The 27966-nt window shown below is 52.2% G+C and overlaps 1 protein-coding gene across 1 annotated transcript; it reads right to left on the bottom strand.

Moving 5' to 3' along the window:
• Positions 1 to 930: 930 nt before the first annotated feature.
• Positions 931 to 27003, bottom strand: ETF1 (eukaryotic translation termination factor 1). The gene is made up of 10 exons (XM_040078372.2): positions 26851 to 27003; positions 12548 to 12723; positions 11652 to 11791; positions 8339 to 8477; positions 7269 to 7459; positions 6649 to 6778; positions 6212 to 6367; positions 5583 to 5647; positions 4322 to 4469; positions 931 to 3004 (listed from the first exon to the last, which is right to left on the bottom strand). The coding sequence occupies exons 1-10, from the start codon at positions 26934 to 26936 to the stop codon at positions 2922 to 2924; spliced, it is 1314 nt and encodes a 437-aa protein (XP_039934306.1). The 5' UTR covers positions 26937 to 27003; the 3' UTR covers positions 931 to 2921.
• Between the last annotated feature and the right edge of the window lie 963 nt (positions 27004 to 27966).

Genomic DNA, 27966 nt, shown 5'->3' with positions numbered 1-27966 from the left:
ATGTGGGTTGGCCACAAAAGCCAGAGAGGTCAGGGCAGGCCCACGGAGCCAGGACACTTCTGTCTGGGTTGGCCTGGCCCCAAGAGGCAGAGTAGAAAAGACTTCTTGAAAAAACACTGTGGGGTTCTGGGATTGGGATGTTAAGGGCAGGGTGCTGCTGCTGCAGGCTGCCCTTCCTCTGCCTTGGCTGTTCAGAGCACCCCAGGTGACACTCACAGCACACCTGCCTTTGGACTTTCTTGGATTTCTCCCTCCTTCTGAAGTCACAGCTTCAAAGAGCAACTGAGTGTGCTGGAGAAACAGACCCATGGAATCACTGGGGTTGGAAAAGCTCTCCCAGACCAGCAGGTCCAAGCTGTGCCCGATGCCCACCCTGTCCCCAGAGCACTGAGTGCCACCTCCAGCACTCCCTTGGACACCTCCAGGGATAGGCACTGCAAACCTCCCTGGGCAGTTCCAGTCCCTGAGCTCCCTTTCCATGGGGAAATTCCTGCTGCTGTCCACCCTGAGCCTCCCCTGGCCCAGCCTGAGGCCGTTCCCTCTGCTCCTGTCCCTGTTCCCTGGGAGCAGAGCCCGACCCCCCTGGCTGTCCCCTCCTGTCAGGGACTTGTGCAGAGACACAAGGTTCCCCTGAGCTCCTTTTCTCCAGGCTCAGCCCTTTCCAGCTCCCTCAGCCTCTCCTGGGGCTCCATTCCCTTTCCCAGCTCCCTCAGCCTCTCCTGGTGCTCCAGCCCCTCGGTGTCCCTGGTGCAGTGAGGGGCCAGAACAGCACACAGCCTTCCGGAGCCTCAGCAGGACCAGCACAGGGAAAAACACCCAGAAACACAACTGGAGCTGTGAAAGAGCTGCCTCCAGCCCTGAAGCTGGCACTGAGCTGAGAGCAAAAAGCAGGAGTTTCCTGGACTAGAGAAAATAAACCAGAGTCTGTACTATATTCTTAAATATGGTTTAATACTCTTCTCCATTTCTGTACATCACAACACCAAGATATCACTGCTCGGGATCTCTCTGCAGAGGCTATAATAGTATGCAAAGGCTAGGATCTCCCACCCCCACTGAGTGTGTTTGCATGTGTAAGTGTAATACATATCAGTATATATTGATATACACATCAATATATAATGCAATATATATCACTGAAGAGAACACATTGATTAAAGAAATACAAAAATTTGGCATCATTTCCAAACTTAAATAGTAAAAATAAAAACTACAAAAAGGAGCTGCATACCCTAATGTATCATGTGAAACAACAAGCAGTATATTCAAAAATGTAAATTTACATCCAATTTTTGTGGTCTTGTCATGTCACATTAGACCCATTTACATTGGCAAAATCCAGAACATACTGCTGTGAGGGCCAGGGCTGAGCTCAGCCCTGAGCAGACCCAGCCCCACCTCCCGGGAGAGATTCCAGCTTGGACGTGAGGACGGCAGCAAAGCCACCGGCCATGTTAGGGACCAGGGGGACAAATAGTATTGCTCACAAGGACAGGAATTTTGGACCTCAAACAACAGCGTGGCAGAAATTTGAAGAGAAGCTCCCTCTGTTCAAGTGAACCAGGACAAGAGGCAAAGGTTTGCAGCTGGAACAGGAGCTGCTCCTGAGGGAAGCACCGGGAGCGGGAGCGACGCTGGGAGAACCCCCAGGGAGGGAGCAGGACCTGAGCTCTGCTGTGCCACCGCTCCCCTGGGACAGGACCTGAGCTGTGCCACCGCTCCCCTGGGACAGGACCTGCCCTTGAGCCACTGCTCCCCTGGCCTGCACGGCCCCTGACCTTCAGAGTGTCAGCAGCAGGCTGCACAAACCCCAAGGATGAGCTCCCTGATCTACGGGCGCTCCGTGGAACAGGCAGGACACAAGCCTGGGCAGCGTGGGATCATCCAGAGGTGATCCTCTACCCCCTGAAGGGCACATCCCCGCAGGACACATTCTGCTGGGAGCTGCGTGTTCCCAGGGCTGTGCCAGTGCACCACGGATCAGAATCAAATATTCCACACTCCCAGCACTAACTCAGCCTTCACTGACTCAGTATTCCTGTCAAACACCCACTTCCATTAAAGACCCGTGGGCTCAAATTCACATAATCAAGGAAACCTTACGCAGTCCTAAAGCAAAAAGAAAAACTTACTGAGGAACAAAAAGCCAAGTGTACCTTACTTCACTGAAATCTCATGTTTATTTTTGTCAAGACTGAAAAAAAAATAAATTCCTGAAGGCTGCACTGCTCAAATCCAAATTAAGCCCAAGACTCCAGCAGCATTTTCATTGCAATCCATGAAGTGCATTTCCTAGTTTGTAAGAGCAGTGTTTCTGCAAATAGATTAAAGCACGTTTGGCTGGTGAGCCTCCCCAAACCATCAGAATTTGCAAGCCACATGTAATGAACCAGCACTCAGGTCAGTGCCTCCCCAAGCTTTTGAAGAGAATTATGGCTCCAACCTCGTTCCATTTCTTCTGCAGGCTAAGCTGAGAATGCCATGTAAATGGGTCACGGGGCTGCCAAATGCAGCAATTGATTTCTCCAATCAAAGTATAAAGAAACAAAGCAGTAGGATCTTACTTCTATTAATTTTGGAAGGAAGAGGTTTACAGCAGTTAATGTATCATGAAGGTTAAAAAAATCATTTCCATAAAATACAAGAGCAACCAATTTCACCATTGAGTAAAAGTAAAAACTGGGATTCTTTTTAAATTAGTCCAAAGTGGCATATAGGAACTTAGTAGTTTGCTGCTGTACTGACACTATGACAAATCAAAGTGTAGGGTTTTGCTTTCTTAAATCCAAATGCTCGTGGATCAAGTTCTGGAAATGTTCCAATTCTAAGGCAGGGATCTGTTGTGTTTTCCACCATGAGTTTGCTCCTTGGGTTGGATGCTGGAGGGGCGAGGCACGTGTTGCCGGACCCAGCTCGACTACCTAGTAGTCATCAAGGTCAAAAAATTCATCGTCTCCTCCTTGGTATTCCATGCCCTGGAAGTCCACCCGGTACCGCAAGATACCTGCCAAAGAAACAGCCTTTAGCTTCCCCGGCATTCTCACAGGCACAGCTTCCCCACCCCTGCTTCCAGAGCTTCCCAGTGGTGTCCAGCTGAGGCCTGGCAGCAGACAGGCAACTGCTGTGAGAAATGCCACAGGGAATTTATTGCCCAAAGGAAGCAGCACCCACCTGCCCAGCCTGGCCAGCTTCCTCCTGGAAAAGCTGAGCCTGTTCTAGGGCTGCATCTCCACAAAACACCAGTGGCACATCACTGGTCCCAGTGTCACTGCTCAGACCGAGGCCTGGCAGTACAATCCAGAGGGCAGCTGTCACTGCAGCTCCTTTTACAATGCACTAAAAGCAGGATTTAGTGGCTGTTTTCCTCTTCCCACCCCAAACACCAACCCAGGGTTCTGGTAATTCTGGAATCATTTACTGAAGTGAAGATTTTCGAGGACATTTCCTTTCAAACCTAGAGGGCATGGGAGCAAAGAGGATCCCACCATGCAAAGAGGCTGGATCTGGCAGGAAATGAGAGACTCTTGGAATTACAAACCCAGAAAACTAATAAACCTGTTGATCCTTATGGAGCCAAACAACCCATGGTTCGTTCATCCCCACTGGTGTTCTCTGGGCCCTAGACATTCCTCTTTACAATGCACTCCCCCCTGGTTCACATCCATCAAAGCTGAGCACAGCCAGTGGCCCAGCTTTGCCCTGGAATCCCTGCCCAGGCAGGACATGGAGCACGGCACTGGTGTAGCTCCACCTGCCCAGGATTTGTCAGACTGGCACAGGAACCACCTGCACCTCTGCCAGGCGTGGCTGATGCTCAGTGAGCTCCAGAGCAGGACTGGCTTTCAGAGGCCTCACTGCTCCAGAGGATGGACTCAAAATACTTCTCTTTTGAAAAGAAGCAAAAGATCAGGGAGCAAAGTACAGGGAGGCTCTGAGAGATGAGCAACAGCTCCAAGTGCTTCAGGAACAGGGCTCCTGGTTGTGAGAGACCCCTGGGCAGGGCAGGGGCTGCCACAACCCCCCTGTGCAAACAGAGCCAGGCAGTTCAAGGCCCTCCTGAGCTCCAGCAGCTGCACAGGGGGGCAGCCCATCCCTGAGCCCTCCAGAGGACACAGGGATTGAGGAACACAGCTGGAAAATGACAGGGCCCAACATGGACCGTCATCCTGCTGGACAGGGAATGAATACACCCTGGTGAACACAACTGTTCCTTGAACTGGTTTCATGACTAATAGGAGTAAGATTAATCCCACTCGTGTTGGCACCAGATTATCAAACCAATCACTAAACAAGAGAAACACATTTTCCTCTTGCAGTTTACCTCCTATTCCTCCAAATCCTTTCACAAATTGGGAACCTTCTTGTGATTTGTCTGTAACGATTTCCAATGTTGCTCCAAATTTCTTGTAGTTGTTTGCAAACCACTCCAGGAGAGGCATACTTTCTATGAGTTCGTGTTCCTGCCCAGTCTGTGGAGACATTGGAAGGGAGAAATAAATACTACAGACCTGTTACAGTCACTGGGTGTTCAGTGCTGAGAAAATCCCTCCCAAAGCTGGCCCCATGGCTTTGTCAGCCCTAGCAGAACAGCAGCCCTCATGCTCCACAGGGACATTCCCAGGGAGGCTTTCCTGGCACAACTGCACCAGGCAAGGGCGGGCACAACCACCAGCTCCTGGTGCTACAAAATTCATCACTGACAGTGTTTTTGGCCTCTAATATGAAATTCAGAGCAGAAGCAGGAGAAAAACTGCCTTGATTCTCCTGCTGGAGTGTTACCCCATGCTACATCTCAGTTTCACTGCTCAGTCAGACTGGCTCTGCCCCCTGCAGATTCCAGCCCTCCTCATCCACCAGGCCCCATTCCCAGGCAGGAACACTGACCCACGCCAGCAGAGCCAAAAGGCACCAGTTTCTAAGCAGGAAGTGCAGTGATTACTGTGAAATAAAAACACCTCACTGCATGCAACACTGCAAACCCTCCATGCACAGCAGGGATTGCCAGTCCTCCCTCCAGGAGGGAAAACAGCTGGAAATGGCCCTCCTACACAACCCAATTGGGACAGATCCAAAAGGGGACACTTTTTTCCCAGTTTATTCTGCAACATAACACAGACCCCTGGTCCACGAGGGCTGTTTGACCTGCACAGGCAGGAAACTCAGGCAGCAAATGACAGTTCCACATGTCAAATACTCTCCAAGGTAGACACTCCATTGGCACCTAATCCAGGTCATGATTCCTGACCTCACAGTGGTTCTGCACGACCAAATCAGTGCCCCACAAGCAGGAAGCAATGGTCTGGGGCCCTGCCAGCATGGTGGCTACCAAACTCTTGTAGGTGATGATTTGGTGGTGGTCAAAGATCCCACACTGCCCATTTACAAGGCCTTGCATTGGCAGCAGGGAAGACTGGAGAAAAGCAGCTGTAGAACCCAGGGGTTACACAGGGTTCCTGCCCTGAGGTGTCACTGAGTGCCAGAACGTCACTGTGCTCAGGTGCTTGGGACAACCCTAGCCCAGGTGTCCAGAGCTCTGCATCAACACACTGAGAACAAACCCAGAAGCCCCAAAGCTGAAATACCTCCTTGTCTGTGAAGTGGGATTTATCCTTCTCTTGTTCTGGTGTCAAATACAGGATCTTCTCCTCTGAGAAGGGAGAAAAAATGATAATATTAGCTTGTGTAAGGCTACAAGATGCAGTTTAAAGCAGGAGATTGAGCAGAGCCAGCAACTACAAAATAGGGGGTCTGGGCACAGCCACTGCCTTCCTTCCTTCCTCTCTGAAGCTCTGTGAGCAACCCCACAGAGCACAGCAGCAGAGAGCAGCTGCAGAGCCAACACAGAGAGGCACAGGTCCTGCTGCAGGCCCAGCATTTGTCTGCAGGCACAGCAATTGTGTTTCTGGCCACAAGGTCACCTCAGTCTCCCTTCTGGTATCACACTAACGAAGCTGGAAGGAGGCTCCAGACTGGCCCTGTCACCAAGTGCCCCCCTGGCACTGCAATTCCCTCTGGGCTGGAACCCTACTTGCTCCAGCTTTTCCTCCAGAGGGGCTAGGAAGCTGCAGGCCAGTGACCTGCAAAGTGACACAGACCTGCCAACATCCCTGTGATCAGATGTCCTCAGGGAGCTCCTCCAGCAAACCCATACCAGTGAGGCTCCTCAGGTGTTAAACCCCAAGAGCTTCCAGCGCCCCAGAGCACCACGTACCCTCCGTGCCTTGGCAGTGCAGGACATATCTCATGATATCCAGGTTTTCATAGACTATCAGGATCTCTACTGCTCCCATTTCCAAAGCTTTTAGTGTATCTTCCACACCAAAGCAGTACTTCCCCGTGTCCTGGCTGATCTCATCGAAGTATCGTCCTGCAGGGCACACAGAGCCATGAGCACTCAGCACAGCACACACACTTCAAACAGCTGAATGCAAGAAACTGTGAGGAGCAACTGCCACCAGAAGGCCTAGAACTAAGGGGATCTCTGATGGAAGGATAGAGAGGTCCAAGAAGTCTGGTGGGGAAAAAGAAGCACTGCAAGTCCCAGTCGCAGCCAACATGGCAGGGCTGGGGCAGCACAAGGGCACTGCCAGGAGGGCAAGAGCAGCACACTCAGTGCCACACACCTGGCTCAGGAGGAGCATCACCTACCTATTAGCTTCTTCTCTTGGATGAATTTCACATTGGAGAGGACCTCAGTTGACAACTCGATTGCTTGATTGAAGCCATTTTCTCCTCCATATGAAATATCAACTAGTTTGAGCACTTTGGATTGCAACCGCTGAACAAGAGAAGCAGGAGACACAAAACATAAATCCACTGCAGAGCAGGGCTGTCAGACTCCTCACCCTGCCCCCAGAGTCACTGAACTCATTACTGCACTTCACCTGAGGCAGAGGGACCTCTGAATGCACAGTACTGAACCACAACTTTCAGGCAACAGGGACACATTAGGTTTACTGGAGTTTTATTCCAATAAAGCTTCTGCTTTAGAACTGGGAACACAAAAAATGTGAATGCCAGTTCCAAACCAGGGAGGACAGATTTCTTATTCACCCTGTTGTAAGAACAGGAGTTCTCACCTCCTTTGCAGGAGGGTATTAGGAATGGGAGACGACTTTGGATACATTGCATTTTTAGTTTTGATCAAATCTCTTCACACACCAGTTACATTCCTCTGGAGGAGCATCTTGTATCAGAACTAGTGCTACAATCACCAGGACACCACTGACACTCAAAACATGTGAGTTTGCTCAGAAAAGGCCACTCACCTGATCAAACATGTCAGATTGACTCAGTTCAGTTTTGAAGTCAGCCGAGCCAGCCAGCACGAGCCCGGCCACGTTGACCTTGTCCCCGGAGATGAAGAGCTGCACGGCCGTCTCGGCCACCTTGCGCACATAGTTGTGCCTCTTCTCCATGCGCAGGCGGGCGAAGCGCAGGGCAGACTGACCTCCTCTGCCTGCAGGGAGGGATGAGGCAGCCATGAGGGACCCACTGCATCCCAGCAGTATCCTCAGGACACAGCTGGCCCAGAATAACCAAAGCCAAGGGCAGCTGCAGCCTCCTGAACTCAGTTTGCCACAAGTTGAGGAGGGGCTCCCATGGAGCACTCAGAGAATAAAGAGGGTTCATTCCCACCAGGAGATGTTTTCCACAGAGAAAAAAAGTTTCTTTTCTTTCTATAAAGACTCACAACTCTGTAGAAATTGAGCATCTGAGCACATTCTCTCTCCCTGTACCTTCAGGAGAAGCCATCTCCTTTGTACGCCGCCTCGAACACTGCTGACGCAGCGCAGCCCAGCAGTCTCTGCTGCACAGCCTCACTGGGGGCAGTACTTTTATTTCATTTTGTCCCACCCCACTCTACAAAGGACAGTAGGCCAGGAATAACAAGCAGACAATTTGCTGAACTCATCAGCGGCTGGTTACAACACAGCACCACAGACTGGAACCCGAATTTTCCTTGCTCCATGAGGCCCTGTGCTTCCTGCAGAGAGCAGCTCACTGCTGGTCACTGTGGTGTGCACATCAAACCTTAATGCCTCCACTGAGTGGGATTACTACTTGTGCTACTAATACTTAGTTATAACTGTCCCAAAACCAAGTAAAGGGTCAAATGCAGCAAGAAATAAAAAGTGCCACTTCTAAGATCAACTGCATATTATTGTGATACATTAATTCTGACAGAAGGCTCAGACTGGAGGCTTTGCTGTCAGATTCCAAAGGAGCACAGACTTGAGCAGAGCTAAACCCCCACAGGCCAAGTTCCCAATTTCCATGCTCACATCCCAGCCCAGGACAGGCTGCTGCACTCAGCAGAGACAGACAAGTGTGTTACCGTGCTTCTTTGGAAGATCCACAGTGAATTTGTGCAGCACTTCTCGTGTGTTTCCTTGGAGAGTTCCAAAGAGTGCCCCGCTCCCATCTATTACAATAAAGCCAAACTTGCTGTCGTCGGAGAGCAGCGCCGTGAGGGCCTGGAACAGAGAGCGAGGCTGTGAGGAGGGCCTGGCTCACACGGGCACCAGGGACACAACAGCCCCAGCAGCCTCAGCTGGTCATGGCTGTTTTTTCATTAATAAAGTGGAGAAAAAGCAGCACATTCAGGAGCTGTAACCATTCCAGATTACTACAGAATCCCAGGATTGTTTGGGTTGGAAGAGACTATCCCCATTCCACTCCTGCCATGTCAGGGACACCTCCCACTGTCCCAGGCTGCTCCCAGCCCCAGTGTCCAACCTGGCCTTGGACACTGCCAGGGATCCAGGGGCAGCCACAGCTGCTCTGGGCACCCTGTGCCAGGGCCTGTCCATCATCACAGGGAACAATTCCTTCCATACATAATCCCATCCCATACAACACTGTCAAGAACACAAAGGAAACTCAAGCTTAATTTTGATCACAGTTTCCCAGCTTTGCCAGTTCCCCACCTGAGGTCACAGGCAGGTGTGACAGCAAAACCCTGGAGATGAGCTCTGGAGAGTGTGGATTGAAATGGATCCCACCTCTCTGAGGCTGCCTCACCTCGCTGGCTGGCACAACTGGAGCAGTAATTTTCCTGGCATTCCAGCCAGGAAAGCAGAACTTGCTCAGTTCATTGTCAGATCAGTTTTTTACTCCAAAGCACTGACACAGCCTCCCTAGCACCACTGGTCTGCTGCATCTGCTGACTTCAAGTCCCACAGGCAGAATGATGAAATAAATCTAGAGCAGCTGTGGCAAATTCAGCCTTATAGAGCACAAGGAACAGCAGCAATAATTGTCCTGTACATAACTGGCTGTGGAGAAGACAGCCAGAACATTTGCTGCAAAATGAAGTTATCCTTCAATTTTCCTCCCTTTAAAAAAGGCAGCTGAATATTTCCCATAAGGTCATTTAAGTTGCCCAACCAAAGCACAGTGCAGTATTAAGGTTTTTGAGTTGATTTTGCCCAAACACCCAAACTTTCTCAAGGCAATCTCTCAGTTGCTGTTCCCTCAGGGGCTGTCTGAGTGGGCAGATACATCCAGCACACACACACACTCTGCTCACTTACACATGCCCAGAAAAGCAATAGCCAGAATCCTCTTTCTGGCTGGCAAAACCACATCAGTAGGATGGGGAACTTGTCAAAACTCCAGATTGCTTGAAGTCACCAGTTTAACACTGAAAGTGATGGTGCTGGATTACTGCACGGGACCTCGAGCTGCCTGCAGGGCTGTCAGCCTGATTATTGGGCTGAACTGAAAGGATAAAACCCATCAGTCATCCTCTTCCAAAATCCACACAACCCAGGCTGCAGCTCTCAAGCTTAGAAGAAACAGAGACTAAGGTTTAAAGGAATCTCCTGGCCAAAGTAAATATTCTGTATTAATTCCTCAGCAGCGGGATAAATGAGTGGTGGAAGTGGCATATTACACTGCAATCTATCTAACTGGGACAGAGCCAAGCAAAATGTGTGACTGGGATGAATGCTCCAGCCAAGGTATCAAAGGGAGTAACTTTAAATTGTAGCCCTCAGACACACATCAGGGCCCACAGCCCTCTGGGGGAGTTACTTCAGTTTCACACAGGCAAAAAAATATCTAGAAGAAATCTTATCAGATATTCTTGCCAGGCAGCACATGATGTTCTCGATTTCCTCTTGATACAGTACCAATGATCCCCTGATCAGCTCTGTCAGCAACTGCACTGTTTGACCTGTCAAGCACCACAAATTGCCTTTGTTCTGTTCCTTCAGCCTGGACTGAGCTCCCTCTCTGCAGCTGTAGCCCAAAGGGGAAGATCAGCTCCTCCTGCTGGTTCTTCACACACTCCCTTCCTAGGAAAGCTGTAGGTGCCTGAGCAGCTGCCCTGGCTGTCAGCTCAGCTGGGGGAACGGTGGGGTTCAAGGCTCTACAGGCAGACAGGGGACAAAGCCAGAGCTCCCAGCCCCCAGCAGGCTGCTCCAGCCCAGCTGACTCTGCAGTGCAGGCAATCCCCAGGGAAATAACCACACACCCCACAGCCAGGGGAGAGCACAGAGCCCATGCAGGGAGGGGCTGGCAGTGATCCCACCATCCCAGGAGCAGCAATTCCCACAAATTCCCCTCAGGTCACTGCCACACTGGTGAGCCACACACCAGCACCAGTGGATGTGCAGCTGCTCCTGGGCACGTCTCTATTGAATCAGTGCTCTGAGGCAGCAGCTGCAGAGACCAAATGGATCCATCTCCTGACAGGGCAGGAGGAAACCCAGCACCCTCCTACTGCCCAGCCTCCCTGGGCTTGGCATCCTGGCTCTCTACAGAATTTCTCTTACTTGTCTCCTGCTTTCACTCATCTATTGACACATGAACCTCGCAGAACTCCAGACCTGTGCCAGGTTTTTATTCCTGGGGGGTCAAAGGCATGTTGGGATTTTGTCCTCCCCTCTCTGTGGGAAGACAGAATAGAAGGGATGGACCTCACTTGTGCAACAAGCCAACCTTTCCTTGCTTTACTCCTCCCTTGGGAAGCCACTTCTAGATCACATCTCCACAGACCCAAGCACACAAGCGGAACTGCATGACTGGAGGGCCTGCCAAGCCCATGTCACACGGGTTTGACAACAGGCAATTAAGTCTCAGGCCACACATTTATCATGAGGCACATCAAGGACGTGAGGGGCACTGCAAACATTGAGACCTCTGCACCTGCCAGAGCCAAAACAGCCTCAGAGGCAATTCACAGACTGCTGTAATCCACATTTCTTTCAATATGCCTCCAACCATTCATTTAACTTAATTAGATGTTGGATAAAAATAATTCCACTTCCCCCCAGACAGATTAGGCACATGCCAGTTCTCCACCAAGGCTCTCGGTTAACACATCTGATAGCAAGACTGGCAACACTGATATTATCCTGGCAGTATTCTAAAGCCTGACTTGGAATAATATCTATGGGCCCCTGTGGGTAAGAAAAAAACACCCTTCCTCCAGGTACAGAGAGGAGCTCCTGTCTGTGGGTTACACAAACTCAGGGGTGAGAGGAGCTGGGCAGTCCCTCAGCTTCTTCCAGCAGGCATTCCCCACCTCGGGCCAGTCCCAAGCCACCCAGTGGCCTCCCCAGGGCATGTTCCTGCTGCTCTCCAGGCCCAAGCACAGCAAGGCTGTGCCCAGACCTCGGCTCCTGCAATGGGAGAGTCCTTACCTCTGTGTGGAATTTGTTGTCACACAAATACAACGACGTATTGATTGGTTTGAAAGGTTCAAAGTCAATGTTGACTTTCTTCTCTTTTCCTTCTTCTGTCACAATTGTTCCACAGTAAACAACCAGACCATTTGGAGGTACTACAAACAACACAATGCAGGTTTAGATCACTAAGGAATGTGGCAAGCTGTACCCATCAAAAACTGACTGCCAGCCCTTAAGACTCGTAGCAGAGTTGAAATTCCAGTTCCCAAACTTTTCATTTTCCCTACCTCGTTCCCTCCCAGGTCTCTACAATGGGAAACAAACTCATTTAGTGCACCTGTAGCAGACATGCACCTGTCTGTTAAACCCACGAGTTTGCAAGCTCACAGCACCCAGAGGAAGGCTGAGCAGCCCCTGAAGCTTTGCTGGTCCCCACACAGGGATCTGCAGAGTGACTGTCCCAGGGAATGCCACAGGCTAGTGCAAAGGCAGTAACAATGAGTTCTTCCAGGGCTCATCTGAGATGGCCTGGGTATGCTCCCCCAAAATTGATGGCAGCTGCTCAGAGCCACACATAAGGCACACAGAAGTTTCTGCTTGACAGAAAATCACTACTTTAACACAAATGAACTACTGCAGAATATCCAGCTCTTAAGTCTGGCCAAGTTTAGCAGAGTCAGCACTAAGAACAGAATCATGACCCCACTCTTTAAAGACAAGGACCACCTTACTATTCTAGTCCCAAAGTCCACCCCTGCAGTAGCCACCCAAGGGCAACATACCTGGAATATCAGTGTAAAACAGCAGCACAGGCCAACAGATTTGATTAGCAGAAAACTGCATAGTGCAGGAACTTAAGGCTGCTTCCAAGAAAGGGAAGTGTGCCAGCATCCATACAAGCTAGAAGTTACCTTTGTTATAGAGTTTCAGTCTTTGCTGTACAGATGTAATGGCTCCCAGTACTGAAAGGCGATTCACTCTTGACTTTATGTTGGAGGCAGTGCCAAACTCGTCCGCTAACATTTTTGCCACTCGCGAGATCTGGTCTTTGGGGGGAATGATCAACGAGATCATGCTGGTACCATTGCTAGGGAGGGAAAAAAGGGATGTGAGCAGGCAGCAAAGCAACAAGCACCCTCACACCATACTCCACGTACACAGTTCTCTCCTCCCTCCCCTGAGGAGGCTTCTTCACTGTTACTGGGGTAATTCCCCTTCTGCTGGACAATTAGAGAGAAAAGAAAAGAAAACAAAATAGGCTGTTCTTCAGCTCAGCCTCTACCATGCAAGTCCTCCAGAAGCTGCTTGTTTACTCTGGGGTACTACCCTGAGAAGAACACATGTACAGACCAAGGGCTGCATAGACCAAGGGCAATAATCTCTGCTGTGAGCAGAAGGAATGGAAGCAACTTCCAGCAGAGATTATTTAAAACAATGCAGCCACATACTTCAAGGACATCTTAGAGCCCATTCCATTTGTTCTCAGACAGCTGGAGCACTAAGCAGCCCAAGTGCTGTCTTAACACGTTGTTTCCCTCAGATTAATACAAAAAAACTGAACTGGAAGGATCCCTTTGTCACAGTAAGTCTTTTCTGCTTTCCCACTATCACTTTTCTCCCCAGAGCAGCTCATCAGCTCTGGCAGCTGCTTTAACTATTCTCTGCTAAGCACACACTGCTGCTTCACCAGCACCAACTCCAAGCACAGAGTCAGGAGGTAAGACCCCACAAATCAGAGAACAGGCTTAAATTAAAGGAAAATAAGATTGATATTCGTCTTTCCTAGGGCTTTGGGTGGGTCCTGCAGAAATCTTAATACCCAAAGCTGCCTCTCAGTTCAAATCCACCCAAAGCCAAAAGGAAAACCGGGGAAGTTCCCATCTGCCTTCCAGCAGGTACCTCCCATTTGCCATTAAGTATCCCAGATGTCTGAAGTGCTGCCTCTGCATTGTCTCAGATTTAACCCAGACCTCATGCTTCCCATTAGAGTAATGGCATAAAAATCAAATCCCTCATCATATCCCTCCAGCTCTCTCAAGGGCAAACCAGCTAAGCTCTGTGAAAAAGCCTTTTCTCAGGATTCTGAGTCAGAGAGCCAACAAAGTGCTTTTCAGACATCAAACCCCAGGGTTTTGCTCTTTTATGTTTCTTAAGGGAGGAGGAGCTACCCCAGCCCCTGCTTGCTGCTGTTTCAGGCTGTCACGCACCAGTGTCCTGCTAAGTGTTTGGGTTACAGAGGCAGCAGGGAAGTGCTTTAAAAAGCATCACTACATTAGCCTCTTCACACAAGTTGTACAGCCCTCTCCCAAAGATTCTCAATCCAGGCCAAGTTAAACGGAGGCTGGTAGGTCAAATAAGTCCCTGACCTTAAAGACAACTGATTGATTTTAATATCCGAGCTCCCAGTACACACCAAAGTCACAAAGCCACACTGGCCTGTGCTATTCCCAGGAGGAGCTCTGAGCCATGCTGGCAGCTCTCAGGCTTCCAGGTCACCCCAGCCAAGAGTACGCCATATCCCACTCAATTAAAGCAGTTCCCCATCCTAGTGAATGGCACCAGCCCTAGGGGACAGATAATGGCTATCATTCCCAGCAGGCTCCTTTGAGCAAGAGGCTGATCAGAATGAAAGCAACTCTTCTCCACTTTTCTGAAAGTAGCACTCCTGAATTATCTCCTCCTCTGAAAGAAGAAAGTCTTAGGACTTCCCACAGATTAGAAAGCTCTGCTCATCACACCTAACTTCCTGTATCCCCTAAGGGCATCCCAGTGTGGCAGGTGGGTGTGGGACTGTTATGACCCTTGGGCACTCCATGGCTCTCCTGCTAGGAAGAGATTTCATACAACTGTTCCTGGATTGAGGACAGAGGGAAAGAGCAGGGAGCGAGTCCTGTCACAAGCTACCTGGAAGAAGAGCCCAATCCACCCACCTACAAACTCCTTACAGGAATTTTCGGAGAGCTAGAAGGTCCCCCTGAGCTCCTTTTCTCCAAGCTAAGCCCGCCCAGCTCCCTCAGCTACTCATCACAGGACTGACTCTCCAGATGCTTCCCCAGCTTTTTACACAGCAAGGAGGAAGGCTGGGTGTGCACTCCCAAGAGCAATTCCTCAGTAAAAATCCATTTGAAAAGCTCCCTTCAGTTTTCAAATGCAAGTCACCCCTCAGATGCCAGTCCTCGGCCTTGTGCCGTGTTCCACTGCCCCACAAACACCGGCGCCAGCACTGAGCACACACTGGATCCTCCTGGGGCCACTGAAGTGGGAGCTATTTATCCCACACACAGTACCTCATCCATCAGGGCAGGGTCACAGCACTGCTCCATAGGAACACCCCACCCGAGGTAACATCATGGCCTGCACAAGTCCTGGTGATTTATTATTGCAAACAAACAAATGAACAGGGTCTCAGAGGATGTACTCCCCCTCATTTAAATCTCCAACTAGTTCAACACAGCACAGTACTGTGTTTGTGCCAATCCTTCAGTGAATTCCAGTCTGGATTTGTATCCAAAAGTACCTTCCACTACCAACGTGAAGTGCACTTCTTGGGTTTGGCATGCTTCACCACGATTTACATAGCCAGAGTTATTTCAGGCTCTAACCAATTCCTGCAGAATCCCGAAAACAGCTGGCATGCAGCTTGCCACAGGAGCAACCTTCCAGGCTGCTGGAAACCTTGAGCCTAAGGAGCAGGCCAGCTTGTCACCATGCCCCCAGGCACCCAGCACCTCAAGGGGTCACTAAACAACCTAAGACTGAGACCAGCAAGACAGCAGACGGGCACCAGCACTTGGGTGGCAGCAGAACTCTCTCACACACTGCCAACACCTCATTACCTGACCATGGAAGAGCAGCTTTCCCCTCTCAAAGCAAGCTCGTACCTGTATGTGACCCTAATGCAGCATGGCAGGGTCTAAAAACCCCTCTGGTGCATCTGCTAAACTCACCCCAAGGAGACAAAATGCAGCAAAGAGTTTCTAAGAAAGCTGCTGCTCAAAAACACTCAGAAAAAATAGGTTACTTTGCAGAGTAAGGTAATTTACTAAGTCTCCTCTGGGTCTCTGCAGTCTCAACAAGATAAAAGGTATTTTTGCAAATCCTACCCTGTCCTCTCCAGAGCTGAGGGTTCCAGAGTACACTTACCTGGGAATGAGGTAAGGAATTTCCCCATAACCATGCCAAGGCCTCCCAAAACGGGGCATGGCCGCACCACACCTGCTATGGGGCACAACCAAGTGATCTGTTGAAATCAGGGGCACTGCTCACACTGGCAGCTTGGAGTCAAACGTGCCAGGAGCTGGCTCTGCCCTGCATCACCCACAGTGCTCCCAAAGGAAGCACGCACCGCATCCCAGACTACATCCCGATTTCACAGCACGGCTGAGATTTTCCCCTGCTTCAGCACACCCAAGTTCCACAGGAGAGCTGGGAGCTGATGCTTTCAGACCGAGCTGAGCCCGGGTCTTGCAGAGCTCCAGCCAGCTGTTGTCCCCGTTCTGGCCAAAGAGCTGCCAGTGCCATCCAAGGTCATGATGCTCCAGGATGTTTGCTCTGGAGGGAAACAGCATCCTGGCCCACAGGACAGCATGAGTGCCACTGCTCAGGGGACTGGGGCAGAGGAAACACAGAAGCACAAGAGGCACCAGCCCACACACTACAAAGAACCAAGGGGGCAGTTCAGTGCCAGCTCTGGCGAGGCAGGAGGCCTGCACTGTGGGTACTGCTCAAGGTGCCAGCCGTGCCAGGAACAGGCAATTAGCTCAGATTTATCTGCAACTGCCATGAGCAGCATTAGGTGTCTCTAGGAGAGAGAATGAGAATCAAAGAAAGCTTCAACTTCCCCACATCACAGCAGGTGAGCTCTAGCTTTCTCCCACAGTGTGCTAGAGGGCTGTTTTAGGGAAGAGGGGAAGCAAAAATAAGCACATCCTGCTCTCTGGAGACAGCAAGGTCTTCAGAAAATCGAGGTTTGTGGATAGGACAGCCTTTCTATTATTAAGACTCCACTGTTACTACAGTTGGAATTTCACACATCTGTGCCACCAAGCAGCTTCCCCAGACACGGAGACCTCAGAGCAACTGCTGACAAGTGATCAGAGTGAGTGGCAGTGTGGGCAGCACTGAATCACCACTAACCCAGACCCAGGAAGCTGCAGGGGAGAGCCATGCCACTCCTGCAAGCAGCTGCTGTGGCACCCGAGCAGCTCCTTTCCCTGCAAGGAAAGAAGGGATCACCCAAGAGCCCACCCTGCACTGTGTGTGTAGGCCAGGAGAATGGCTGGGTCCCTTCCAGGAGCCAGGATGGCCCAGAGGATGCTGGCACCTGCTGGGTCCCTGTACCCAGCCCATGCCACGCTCAGTATCAGGAGTGGGGCCCTCTGGATGTGCTCTGTGCTCCAGCACAAGGGAGGCACCAAAGCAGGAGCCAAGAGCACAAAGCAGGCACTGCACCCATCTAGGATGGGCTGCACCCCATAGCTGCTTTCCATGACAGCTGCCAGAGGAGCCTCCTGCTCTGGGCGGCCATCTCCACCTGCAGTGCTTTGTCACCACACTCCTACTCTCCTGACATCAGAAGGAACCGCTGAGCAGATCTTTAGACCTTCAGCTTTTAGCTGGTATTAGACAGCGATGTTTTGCAAAAGGCTCCTACCACCTTACACAGCTGTGCCACTGAAATGGGTCCTGCACCGCCACACCCCACACCAGCAGCAGCCACCACAGCCCCCCTCCACCTGGCAGACAACCACCAGCACTCTGAGGAGGAGCAGTCAGTCAACCTGTCTCCTGCAATTTGGGCTATGAACCGGCACGGGAGAGCATTAATTTCACAGCCTGCTATATAAATAGCAGTGACTGGCCTGCCCTGTGCTATCAGAGGAGACCTGACAAACAGCAGCTGAGCTGTAGCTGCTCCACAGTGAAACATTTCACACTAACAGCACACTGTGGAATGCGGCATACAGAGGCAAGGGAGGGCAGTCGCTCCCTAGGACTCAAAATGGGCTTATTTTTACAGGGCATCCCTCATGAGCATCCTGCTTTCCCAGAAACCAAGGGCAGCACCAAGCCTGTGTGTGACTGCCAGAGACTGGCAGGAGCACAGAGCCAACAGCTCCCAGATAGATAATCTGATCCCAACCACATTCCACAGCCATGAAGCTTTCTGTGAAACAACGGTTGCCACACACTGCTCCAAGCCGTGTTACTCTCCCCAGGTAACTTCTGCTGCTCTCCATCCAGGACCGTGCATTACTGGGCAGGCACAACACATCCCAAGGAGCCCAAGATGCCTGGACAGCCAGGGCTACCCAAGCTATGTGATGGCTAAAGCAGTTTCGAGCACAGGCAGCTGCAAGGCAAATGCCAGCAATATCTCTGCAATCCAAGGCAGAACTCCATCAGGCACATCTCAGAGGTGCCAAAGAGCTGCTTCTGAACCAACATCCACAGCGCTGCAGGCACATGGTACTTCAGTGAAAGATTAAGTTCAAGGCACAGCCCACAAAATCAGTGATGTGAGGAAAGAAAACGAGGGTTTTGATGCTGTACCTGAGCAAAGATGTCGAATGGAGTGATACAGAAACGAAGTGTCCTTTGGTACAGGCAAGAACAAAATTGCTGGTTTGGGTTCCCTCACAACACCCAGACCATCAGACACTCCCCATTCATCCCTACCCCTGTGTACAAGAGCACTGACCTTGCCAAAAGGAAGTTCTACACACACTCTTGCAGCTTATGAATTATGGCTGTGAAACAAATAGGTCACAGCCATGCCCTTTAAAGACTTAATGTCTTTTAATAAGACAAAGCCTTCATCAAACATAAAGTGGCTCAAGTCCACTTGAGATGCCAAACTAGAAAGACAACAGCAGATGCAAGAGCTGCAAAACTTCTCCTGGAAAACCTGCTAGGAAAGAGCAGGGAGTCTCAAGAGTCTAGGATTCCTCAGTGCTTCAGAGGCCACATCACCTGGAAGCCAAAGACTGCACAGCCTGTGAGAATTTCAGTCGAATGCTCCTGCAATAAACCCAGCCAACATGCCTCCACTTAATTGCTGCTTGGAGGCACCAGGGTTTTGTGATGCCCCCACCAGAAGCAGATGAACTCGTCCTCCCTGCTCAGCCCATGGGCTTTGAGCACCATGGGCTCTGAGCACAGCTGCAGCAGGACACAAGCCCTGCACAGACACCCAGCCAGAGCACACAGCACTGGGGAGCTGAGTGGGACCCACCACAGCTCCTCTGAGGTTTAATGTGGAGCTGAGCCAAAAGCCAGGCAGAACTTTGTACAACACAATTTCAGCAGGAACCTCACAATCCCCCAGAGGCATCATGCATTTCATGCCAGCATGCAGCAGAACTCTGGATCATCTCCTAAACAGTGACATCAAATCATTCCCCAGAGGCTTCCATGTCATCCAAAGAAGGGTCTGAAGATACTGAAAGGACCAGTTCTCAAATGAAAGTAAGGCAGAGTTCACCTCCCTGAATCGAATGATACCTCGGAAGCAGAGAAAAAGGACAAGGGGGAAGGGTGGGTATGAGGAGAGTATTAGCAGAGTCAGGAGACCAAGTAATTCATTCTTCAGGGATCCTTTTCATAAGCATTAACTGGAGAAATCGAGGCCCGCCCCCCCCCCCCCCCCCCCCCCCCCCCGAATTGAAGAAACACTCCAGACACCAAATTCCTCCATCAATCTCTGAATACCACCTCTCTCCTGGACAAAGGAAAACCACTTAACTGCACAGCACGGGACCATGCAGCTATTCAACCATGGCTCATACAATGCCAGGCTCTCCTGCTGCAGTCCTGCTCCAAAGCCCATGACAGGAATCTTGTACATCATTCTCCTCTAATGCCAGCAGACTGGATAGAAAAAGCACTTCATGTAACCAGAACCAGCTCAAAGCAGACACTCCGACCATCCTGGAACGGTATCCTGCCCTCCTACCCTCACCCACTGTCCTTCTCAGAGAGGAAAGGCCTCCAGATGCCAGTCAAGCTCTGAGTGCCAGCCAGGAGAGAAGCACCCAGCCAGAAACCACCCTGGAAAACACAAGTGAGCCTCATTTCCTCAGTGCACCCCGGTTCCAGCAGCCAGGGAAAGCTTCCCACAGGGAGGCAGCAAATGGCTGCTCAGCAAAGGAGCAGAGGCTGAGCCAGAGCAAGGGTCAGGCGAGGCAGTGCTTCCCCGTGAGCAGCTGTCAGCCGTCTGCCAGGAGCTGCCTCCCGGGCTCAGCCTCCCTCGCTCCCAGGACACAAAGGAGGTGAGAACAGAATGAGATCATGGAGTCCTACTCCTCCACAGCACAGTTTGGCAGCTCTCGTGTCTCAGGGCCGCAGAGGTAGCAGGTGACAGTGAATCCTTGGCCTCTGGGCCACCACACACCACCTGCCCAGAGGGACACATCAGCAGCTCTGTCCCCAAACTGGGGCCAGCTCCGTCCCCAGATTGGGGCCAGCTTGGATACTGCTGCTCAGGCCACCACTAGCACCCCCATCTCAAATCAGACGATCCAAGAGCAGATCCCAACTTCATCCCAAGCACTGAATCAGCACCGGTGCATCCTGCACACCCCACGGAGAAGGTGAATCAATGCTTCCCCAAAATCCTTGGATCAAAAGCGACACACCACAAAACATAATTGCATAGGCATGTTTTGAATAGGCCTTACTGGCTGCATCTGACCTCATGCAGAAAGCCTGGATGCCCAATTACTGGGAAATGGAACAGACCATTTCTGCACTTCAGACATTTGTGACTCACTGGGAGGCTCAGTCTTGCCACAGCTCCCCTGCTCTCCCTCCTCCCTCTCCAATTATTAATGCTTGAAGTTTAAAAGACTTGTTGCATTATGCTAATGGGCCATTTGGGTACAAGATGTACACTGAGGGACTGAAACAAATCCAGATTTGCTTATTAAGATGCTAATGCCCCAGAGGTACATGGGAATAGGTGGCTAACAGGGGAGGAAAGAAATCCAGTTGCCACAGAGCCAAAAAAAAAAAAAAAAAAAAAAAAAAAAAAAAGTCTGTCCTCTTTTGAGGTGCTGGTTCCCATCTCCTACCACATCATTCCTCAGGGGCTCATTCATTAGCTCGATGTGAATGATGATCTGTGCATGAATCACACTGCTCACTAATGATTCACATAGTTGTAAAAGAGATACCAGGCTGCTGAATAGCCACAAACACTTGCTGAAGTTTTGATCTGGAGCCACTTTTCCAGCTCAGGTCCTCCTCAGCCACTTGGTAGTGAGCACTCTTCAAACAGCACTTCCTAACTGTTGCTGTAATTCAAAAGGAACATGTACAGCAGGCAGGTGAGAGGAAATGTTTTACAACCATTAGACTGAGGCAACCAGCAGGATGTCAACAACCCTCTGGACATTGTCCCTGGCTCCAGCTGTCTTGCCACCTGGCACAGCTTTCTCAGACCACCTACTCTCAGCACCACTGAAACAGGAGACACACTGCTCAGTCTGGAGAGATCTGATCAGCCCTGCTTACATGAAATCCACATTCAGCTTCTACCCCAGCACTATGGACACTGGCAGCCTGAAGAAGTCCAACAGAGCAGGGAAACAGTATGGGAGCAGCTGCTGTACATCCCTCATGGTTTCCTGCCACAGCGCCCTCAGGTCTTCCTTCTGCGCTGGACTCTTTCTGTTCCAGCCTCTCTGCAAACAGCTCCTCCGTCTCTCCACACCAGGAGCAAAAGGCAGTATTAACATTATAGCCTTTGCCTCTCACAGAAACATGACCTCCTTTAGGAACTCGCGCTGCCACAGGCAGGATGAGAAAGCACGACTCGGAGAAAGCAATCTGCCTTGGGTAAGAACTCAAACCACAAACTCTGCCCTAAACACTCCATGCTAATGGCAGATCACCAAGTCAAAGAAGAAAACTCACTGTCAGTAAAGCTCAATACCTGTGGACCCTCCTCCAGCCCTTGTCCCATCCATGTCTCATATTTCCCACAGTGCAACAGCCCAGCTCAATTCCAGCTGGAGCAGGACTTTTCTGGAAGAGAGGTCAACTGCAGACACCAGCTCACAGAGATCCTCAAAGCTATCCCATGACTGGCACTAGCACAGCAGCACTGCAACCTAAATACCACAGCATGAGTTGGAAAGTCAATGACCACCTTGGCATGGCTCTGCCCTTCCCAGATGGACCAGCTCACCCAGGCCTGGGGAAGGCCTCCATCCTACCCCCCATCCTAAGGTGCAAGCTGCAGAAACAGCTAAACTGTTAAACTGACCCAGAGCTCAGATCTGAGGCACAGCCACAACAAACAGATCCTGATAAAGAATGCAGGGAAAGAGATCTGCTGCCAGGCTCGGAGCAGGGGAGGGAGCCTCTGGACTGACACATCTCTGGCAGAGCAGGCAGACACCAGTCAGTGCTGACAGATCTCACCAAATGCTCCTCCTGGTGTATGACACCCCCTTAAGCCAAGAGAGCGGCTCTGCTACCTGCCTGGGCATGGTGGTGGTGTCACACTGAAGCAAGAGCACACCCTAAACGTGCTGTGCTGTGTTCTTGTACGGAGCAGGAGAATCTGCGCTGGAAGTAACTCGGCTATGACACTGTCCCACAGTTATCCCAGCACAATTCCACCTTCAGCACCAGCAGCAGAACAATCCATCCAGAGGAGAGTGCTGCAGGAGCTCTGCCTAATTCAGGAGGGAAATACAGGTCATTGAGGCTGCATCAGAGAACCCCAGCACGACGGTTTCTCAGGACTTTGTTCAAAAGAAACTGGGAACAAGGAAAAAGTTATACAGGACATACCTATCATTGACCCCAGTCATCCCCTGACTGCCCCCCAGCAGTGGAGCTGCTACAGCTCTGCCTACAGTGGTGCTAACTCACAGCCAGGTGGGCTCTCAGGCCACCTCTGGAAAGACCACCATCCTCACAGTGGAACAGGTCAAGACTACCTTATTCCCCAGAACCACCACGTTGTCCAAGCACATCTCAGCCCTGTCAAGCTGTGGCTCCCAGAGCAGCACCATCCCAGCACATCCCAGAACTAGGTCTGAAGAAGCACAGCCTGCTCCACAAGGCTGGGAAATAGCAGCAGCAGCTTGTGGCTAATTCCAAGGCTGGGCTTTTCCATCAGGACTAGCAAGACTCCAGATAGACTGCAAGAGAACCCATCTACAAATGATGCTGAGCAAATCTTTTCTGTCGAAGCAACAGGTAAGCTTAGCCTACCCTCAAGCAAAACTATGTCTCTCTGTGAATCCTCATGTATTTTCACGCCTCTGTCCTTTGTGGTGACTTTATTTCTCTCACTTTCTGTTTCTCCCATATAGTAGATGGAAGTCTCAACATGGCAGAACCCAAACCCAAATACGAACTGCAACACTTTGCTTTCCTCCCAAGGCTCTGGAGACACCCAGATGTCTCCTCTTGCCATTTCTCCAGCCTGCAGTTCTGAAACACTTCTTCCACTTAAAACCAGAATATGTTACTTGTTCAGACTCGGTTCCTGCATTTGCTCTGTTTGACCCACGTTCCAGAGCACATAATTTAGAAAAATGTTCTTCCACACACCAGTCTCAGTTGTGTTTGCAGTCAGTGCCTTCAGAGACACCTCGATCTTCACCTCTTCTTTTCTTGTTTCAGTAAAATAACTAACAAAGGCTCCTGCTCCCAACAGAGCAAGCTCAGGACAGGGGAGAGGTCTCCAGAGAGGAGGTTCCTGAAGATTTTCCCATTGTAAGGGAGCTCCACACCCTGCGTCAGCTGCACTCTCACCCGGGGTCTGGAAGCCCATCTGGCCAGGGAGGTGTCAGTACCATTTCCAAGCAGAGATGTTTGCAGAAGAAAGCATTTCTAAGATGTAGATGAAATCATGTGAAACATGATTTCAATGTGACATCACAGGTCCTTTCCCAGCAAAGAGACTGCTTGTTGGTGCTGATACTTGATTTTGCCAAGCATTTACAGCTTAGATTAGCAGAAAACCCTGCCCATAGCCCAGCTAACTATTCAGAACTGCAGAGACCAAAGGAACAAAGAAGGATTGTCAGTTTAGCACTGACACTGGAAAACTGCATGAAGCAACAGCAGAAAAGCCCTGAGAGAGAAGATAAAGGAAAACAGAGTGGCTAATGCTGCTTCTACTTGGGCTGCTTCAGCTCCACAGAGAAAGACATATAGCTGCAGCTTCTGGGGGGCCCAGTGTTTACCCAAATCTGTTCTGCAAAACTGAACTGTGGACTGGAAGCAGAATGAATCCCTCAGTAGGGGAGAAGCAGAGATGTCTGATGAAAGTCTGAGCACTCCAAGCTCTCAGAGATGAATGACAAGGTTAAACTTCTGACAAGGCGACAACTGGTTCAGCAGCAGCTTTCTACTCCCATCTTCTTCTGGCCACAAAGGTTAACTGCCTGCAGTGCTGGACTGGCCCCTCTGCTCCTCCTCACACACTGTGCAGAGCCCAGCTGCCACCCCTCCACCTCACCAAATCAGAAACACCAACTCAGCCACACTGTACAGGATCACAGTTTGCAACTTAGCTTTGGAGAGCTGGAAGGAGATAAGTTCTGGTTTAGGTGGCAAGACACAGATAACATCTCCTATTCCCTGTCAGCAGAGACGGGGCTTTGAGGTGGGGTCAGGGAGTTAAAAATTATTTTTCCTTGTTTTGAATTGACAGATTCTTTCTACAGAGATCAATGAGAAAGCCAACTTTCCTTACCGGGGCTGGGAAAATAACACAGGGCATTCCTGGTAGGATGTTACCTCCAGGTTTGAGAGGCAAACCCATCCCTGCTGGCCTCCAGTTGATCTGCTTCTGGGAAATCTTTCCCCTGGGTGCTCTGACCAAGCACTGCCCTTTCCCTCATCAATCCCATAAAAGCAATTCCTCGCTCTCCTGCTCACTTGACCTTTCTTAACACCCTGCAAACTCCATTGAGATTTTACCAGAAGAGCTGGATAAGAGCAGAAGTGTCCCAACCACCACATGCCAAGGGAATGTCTAACTCCAGGTTCCTCCATTTCCCGTCCCTTTGATCCCCTGCAGGAACAGCCAGCACATGAAACTGGGACACTGCTGCTGGGTCACTAATGGAGCACATGAGTAAGGGAAGGTGGGGACGCCAGCGAGGCCCTGGCCCTCCACATCACCCTGCTGGAAGGCTCTGCCCCCTAACCCACTCCAGAACAGGTCCTCCTACTCCACAGGAAGAGGAAGTGACTCTTCCAGAGGCCAGAAAAGCCTGTTCCACTGCCTCCCATCTCCTGTGCCGGGGAGCCTGAGCCTGCTGAGGGCTGAGGCTGCAGCACCTCTTTTCCTTACTGGACCCAAACCAGGATAATTCTGGCTAGGACTCTCTGGAAGACACTGAACCAGCATCACCTTGCTCAGAGAAGACTTGCTGGAACCAGCACCACCCTCCTCAGGAGCTGGTTTAGCAGCTGGCACAGATTAAATTAAGGGGCAGCAGTATCACCACACCCAGGAGATGTGCTGGATCCAGGGAGCACAGCTAAACCCCCTAAATGGATCCAACTGTGCCTGTGGCATCTCTGCTGCACAGCAGAGCTGCTCCAGGGATCACTGGAAGAGGAAAGACAGGGCAGGCACCTGGGCTGTGGCCCCAGAAAGCCAATACCCACATGAGACATCTGCCCTTCAGCCTCCCAGGAGTGCTCCAACACCTGCTGGAACTTTCTCTGCAACACTCATCTATCTCAAACAACTCAAAAGCTGACACCGATCTGGGCACAGTTCGAACCACGGAGAGACAGAACTCCAACTCTGCACTTCCAAAACCCGCCCAAGCTCCCTCAGTACTCTTGCACAAAGCTATATCACAAGCTCCAGCAAATGCCTGGACGTTCCCAAGCCCTTTCAGCTTCCTGAGACCCCTGTGAGCACAACCCATGCTGTCCACACCATGCACAGGCACAGCCCAGTGATCAGCTGGGGCAGCCACTGTGCCACAGTGAAGGGCAGCGCAGGCTCCCCACTCCCTTCTCCCACCCACCATCCCTGCACAGCTGCATCATAAATCAGAGTAAAATATATTCAAGGGGACCTGTGGCTCGGGTTCCCCTCCTGCCTGCTTCAGCTGAATGACTCCCCTCTATAGAAAAAGCACCAGCACTAAGGGCATGGTAAGACAGCTGCTCAGCCTCTGCCACCTGGCCCCAGGCTTTTGGGGGGCCCCAGAACGATGCCAGTGCTGCCACAGCTACAGCAGCACCTGTTCAGGTGAGCCTGTGGAAACTGGAGCTGCAAGGGTGGCTAAGGAGTGACCCTTCATTTTTATTTTATCAGGCTGTCTGCAGAGACACACTTTCTTGGCCATATTACAGCCCTAGAATCTTAAGGTCTCATAATTCCTCAGGCCCACGAGGGTTCCCAACCAATGGAACCAGTCACTGCCAAGCTGACCTCTCAAACAAGCACCACTGGTATGGGGCAGGCTGCAGGAACAGACATTCTGGGGGTGGGGGGGGTGGGGGGAGGGGACAAAAAAAATTAAAGTACAAGGATTAAAGTGGGATAAGAGACTTTAAACTTCCCACTGTCCAAACTTTGGAAGAGCTTCCTTTCAGGGAAATAGAGATGAGCACCTTCGCTGGGAGGGGAAGGGGAGAGAAAGATCAAATAACAGTCAGTAAGGAAGGCACTGAATAAGTGCTGCCTCAGCCTCTACCTCCCTGCCCTTACCCCGCCGCCTTGCCCGGCCCAGCCGGTCTAAGTCTGAACGGAGGATAGAGGAGCGTCTCCTCCGACTGGAATCCGCCTTTCCCCGGTGCCAGCTGGCACGGGGTGGCCGGACGGGCCGGGAGCGGGGCGGGCACCAGGGGCACGCACCTGTGCCACCCCCGCCGGGGCCGGGTGCGGGAGCAGCTGCGGGGCCGCGCCGGGGCCGGCGGAGCATGGGGCAGCCGCGGCCCTTTTCCCGTGCGGGAAACGCGGTCACGCTTCCTCTCCGCGCCCCGCACGGCCCTGCCCGCCCGACCCCGGCCCGCCCTCCCCGCTCGACCCCGGCCCCGAGCGGCCGCCGGGCCCCACGCGGCCGCACAAAAGGGCCCCGGGGCCGGGCAGGGGCGGCCGGGCCAGGGCTGCGCCTCCCGTCCCCCCGCGCCGGGCGGGCCAGGGCAGCGCCCAGCCGCGGCCCCCGCTCCAGCCGGGACACCCGGCGCTCCGGGGCGGCGGCCCCGCGGGCCCGGCGCTCACCCGCGGGCCGCCTCCAGGCTCTTGATGAGCTTCTTGATCTTCCAGATCTCCACGTTGCGGTCGGCAGCGCTGGGATCGTCCGCCATCTTCTCCCTCCTCCTCCTCCTCCTCCTCCTCCTCCCGCGGCGGCAGGCGCTGCGGCGGGCGCGGCGGCGCGGGGCGGGCGGGCGGCGCGGAGCGGGGCGCTGGGGCCGGGTGTGTCCCGGGCGGTGCCGGTGCCGGTCGGGCCCCGCCGCTCGGTGCCCGCTCCCCCCGGCGCGCGGCGCTGACGTCGCACGCGGTGCTCGCGCTCCCCCGCGCCGCGCACCATGTGTTGCAATCGCCTCACATGGGGGGCCCTTGACGTCACTTCCGGGGGGAGCCGGCAGCGGGGCGCCGCGCCATTGGCCGCCGCCCCACCCCGCGCTCTCGCGCGGGGCATCGTGGGGCGCGTAGTCCGGGGTCCTCCCGGCGAGGCGGGAACGCGCGCGCGGGTCTCGCGATAGCCGCGCGGAACGACCCGCGCGCGCTTAAAGGGCCCTTGAGGGGCAGCGGGGCCGGGGCGGGGCCGACACCGAGCGGGGACTGAGGGGATGGCCGGGAGCGGCCCCGGCGGGACAGCGGCGTCAGCCCTGCTCCGTCCCGGGTCACAGCAGCATGCGCACACCGCGCTGGGACACTTCACAGCCTGTTCGCACCGGCTCTTCAGGGCCGGGCACGCCGCCCTCGGGGGAATCGGCCATGCCTGGGTGCTTTGTGTCACCGGAGAGCTCGCACTGACTGCCCCCACCCCCCATGCAAGTTAACCAATACCCAGTGCTGAACCTTGGGGGACACCGCTCGGGAGAGGCCTCTGGGCTATGTCCCTCCGCCAGTGCCCAGCCCGTTCCACTGCCCCCTCATCCAGCCCACATGGCCCGGATCTGCCCCTGAGGCTTCCGTAAGAGAAAGTGTCAGCGCCTTGCTGAAGCCAGGGGAGACAAAGTCCAGTGCTATCCCTTCATCCATCCAGGGGGTGCTCCACTGTGGGAGGCAATCACCGGGGTCAGGCATGACTTTCCTTTAATGAACCCACACTTAGTACTCCTGCTCACACTCTGGGCCCCCTCTGTCCCCCCGGTGGAAACTGTCTTGAGT

Source organism: Hirundo rustica, chromosome 14 (assembly GCF_015227805.2).
Source record: "Hirundo rustica isolate bHirRus1 chromosome 14, bHirRus1.pri.v3, whole genome shotgun sequence".
In the NCBI taxonomy this organism is placed as follows: domain Eukaryota; kingdom Metazoa; phylum Chordata; class Aves; order Passeriformes; family Hirundinidae; genus Hirundo; species Hirundo rustica.
Note: the sequence above shows the minus strand (reverse complement) of the source record. Positions and strands in the feature narration are given on the sequence as shown.

Bases quoted from the DNA above. Each gene is read 5' to 3' on its own strand.
- ETF1 (XM_040078372.2), bottom strand. From the start codon at position 26,936: ATGGCGGACGATCCCAGCGCTGCCGACCGCAACGTGGAGATCTGGAAG. The intron at 7,460-8,338 runs GTAACACACTTG...CCCTCCCTGCAG, and splicing joins GGATCTTCCAAAGAAGCACG to GCAGAGGAGGTCAGTCTGCC. The intron at 3,005-4,321 runs GTAAACTGCAAG...TTTCTTTGGCAG, and splicing joins AGGATTTGGAGGAATAGGAG to GTATCTTGCGGTACCGGGTG.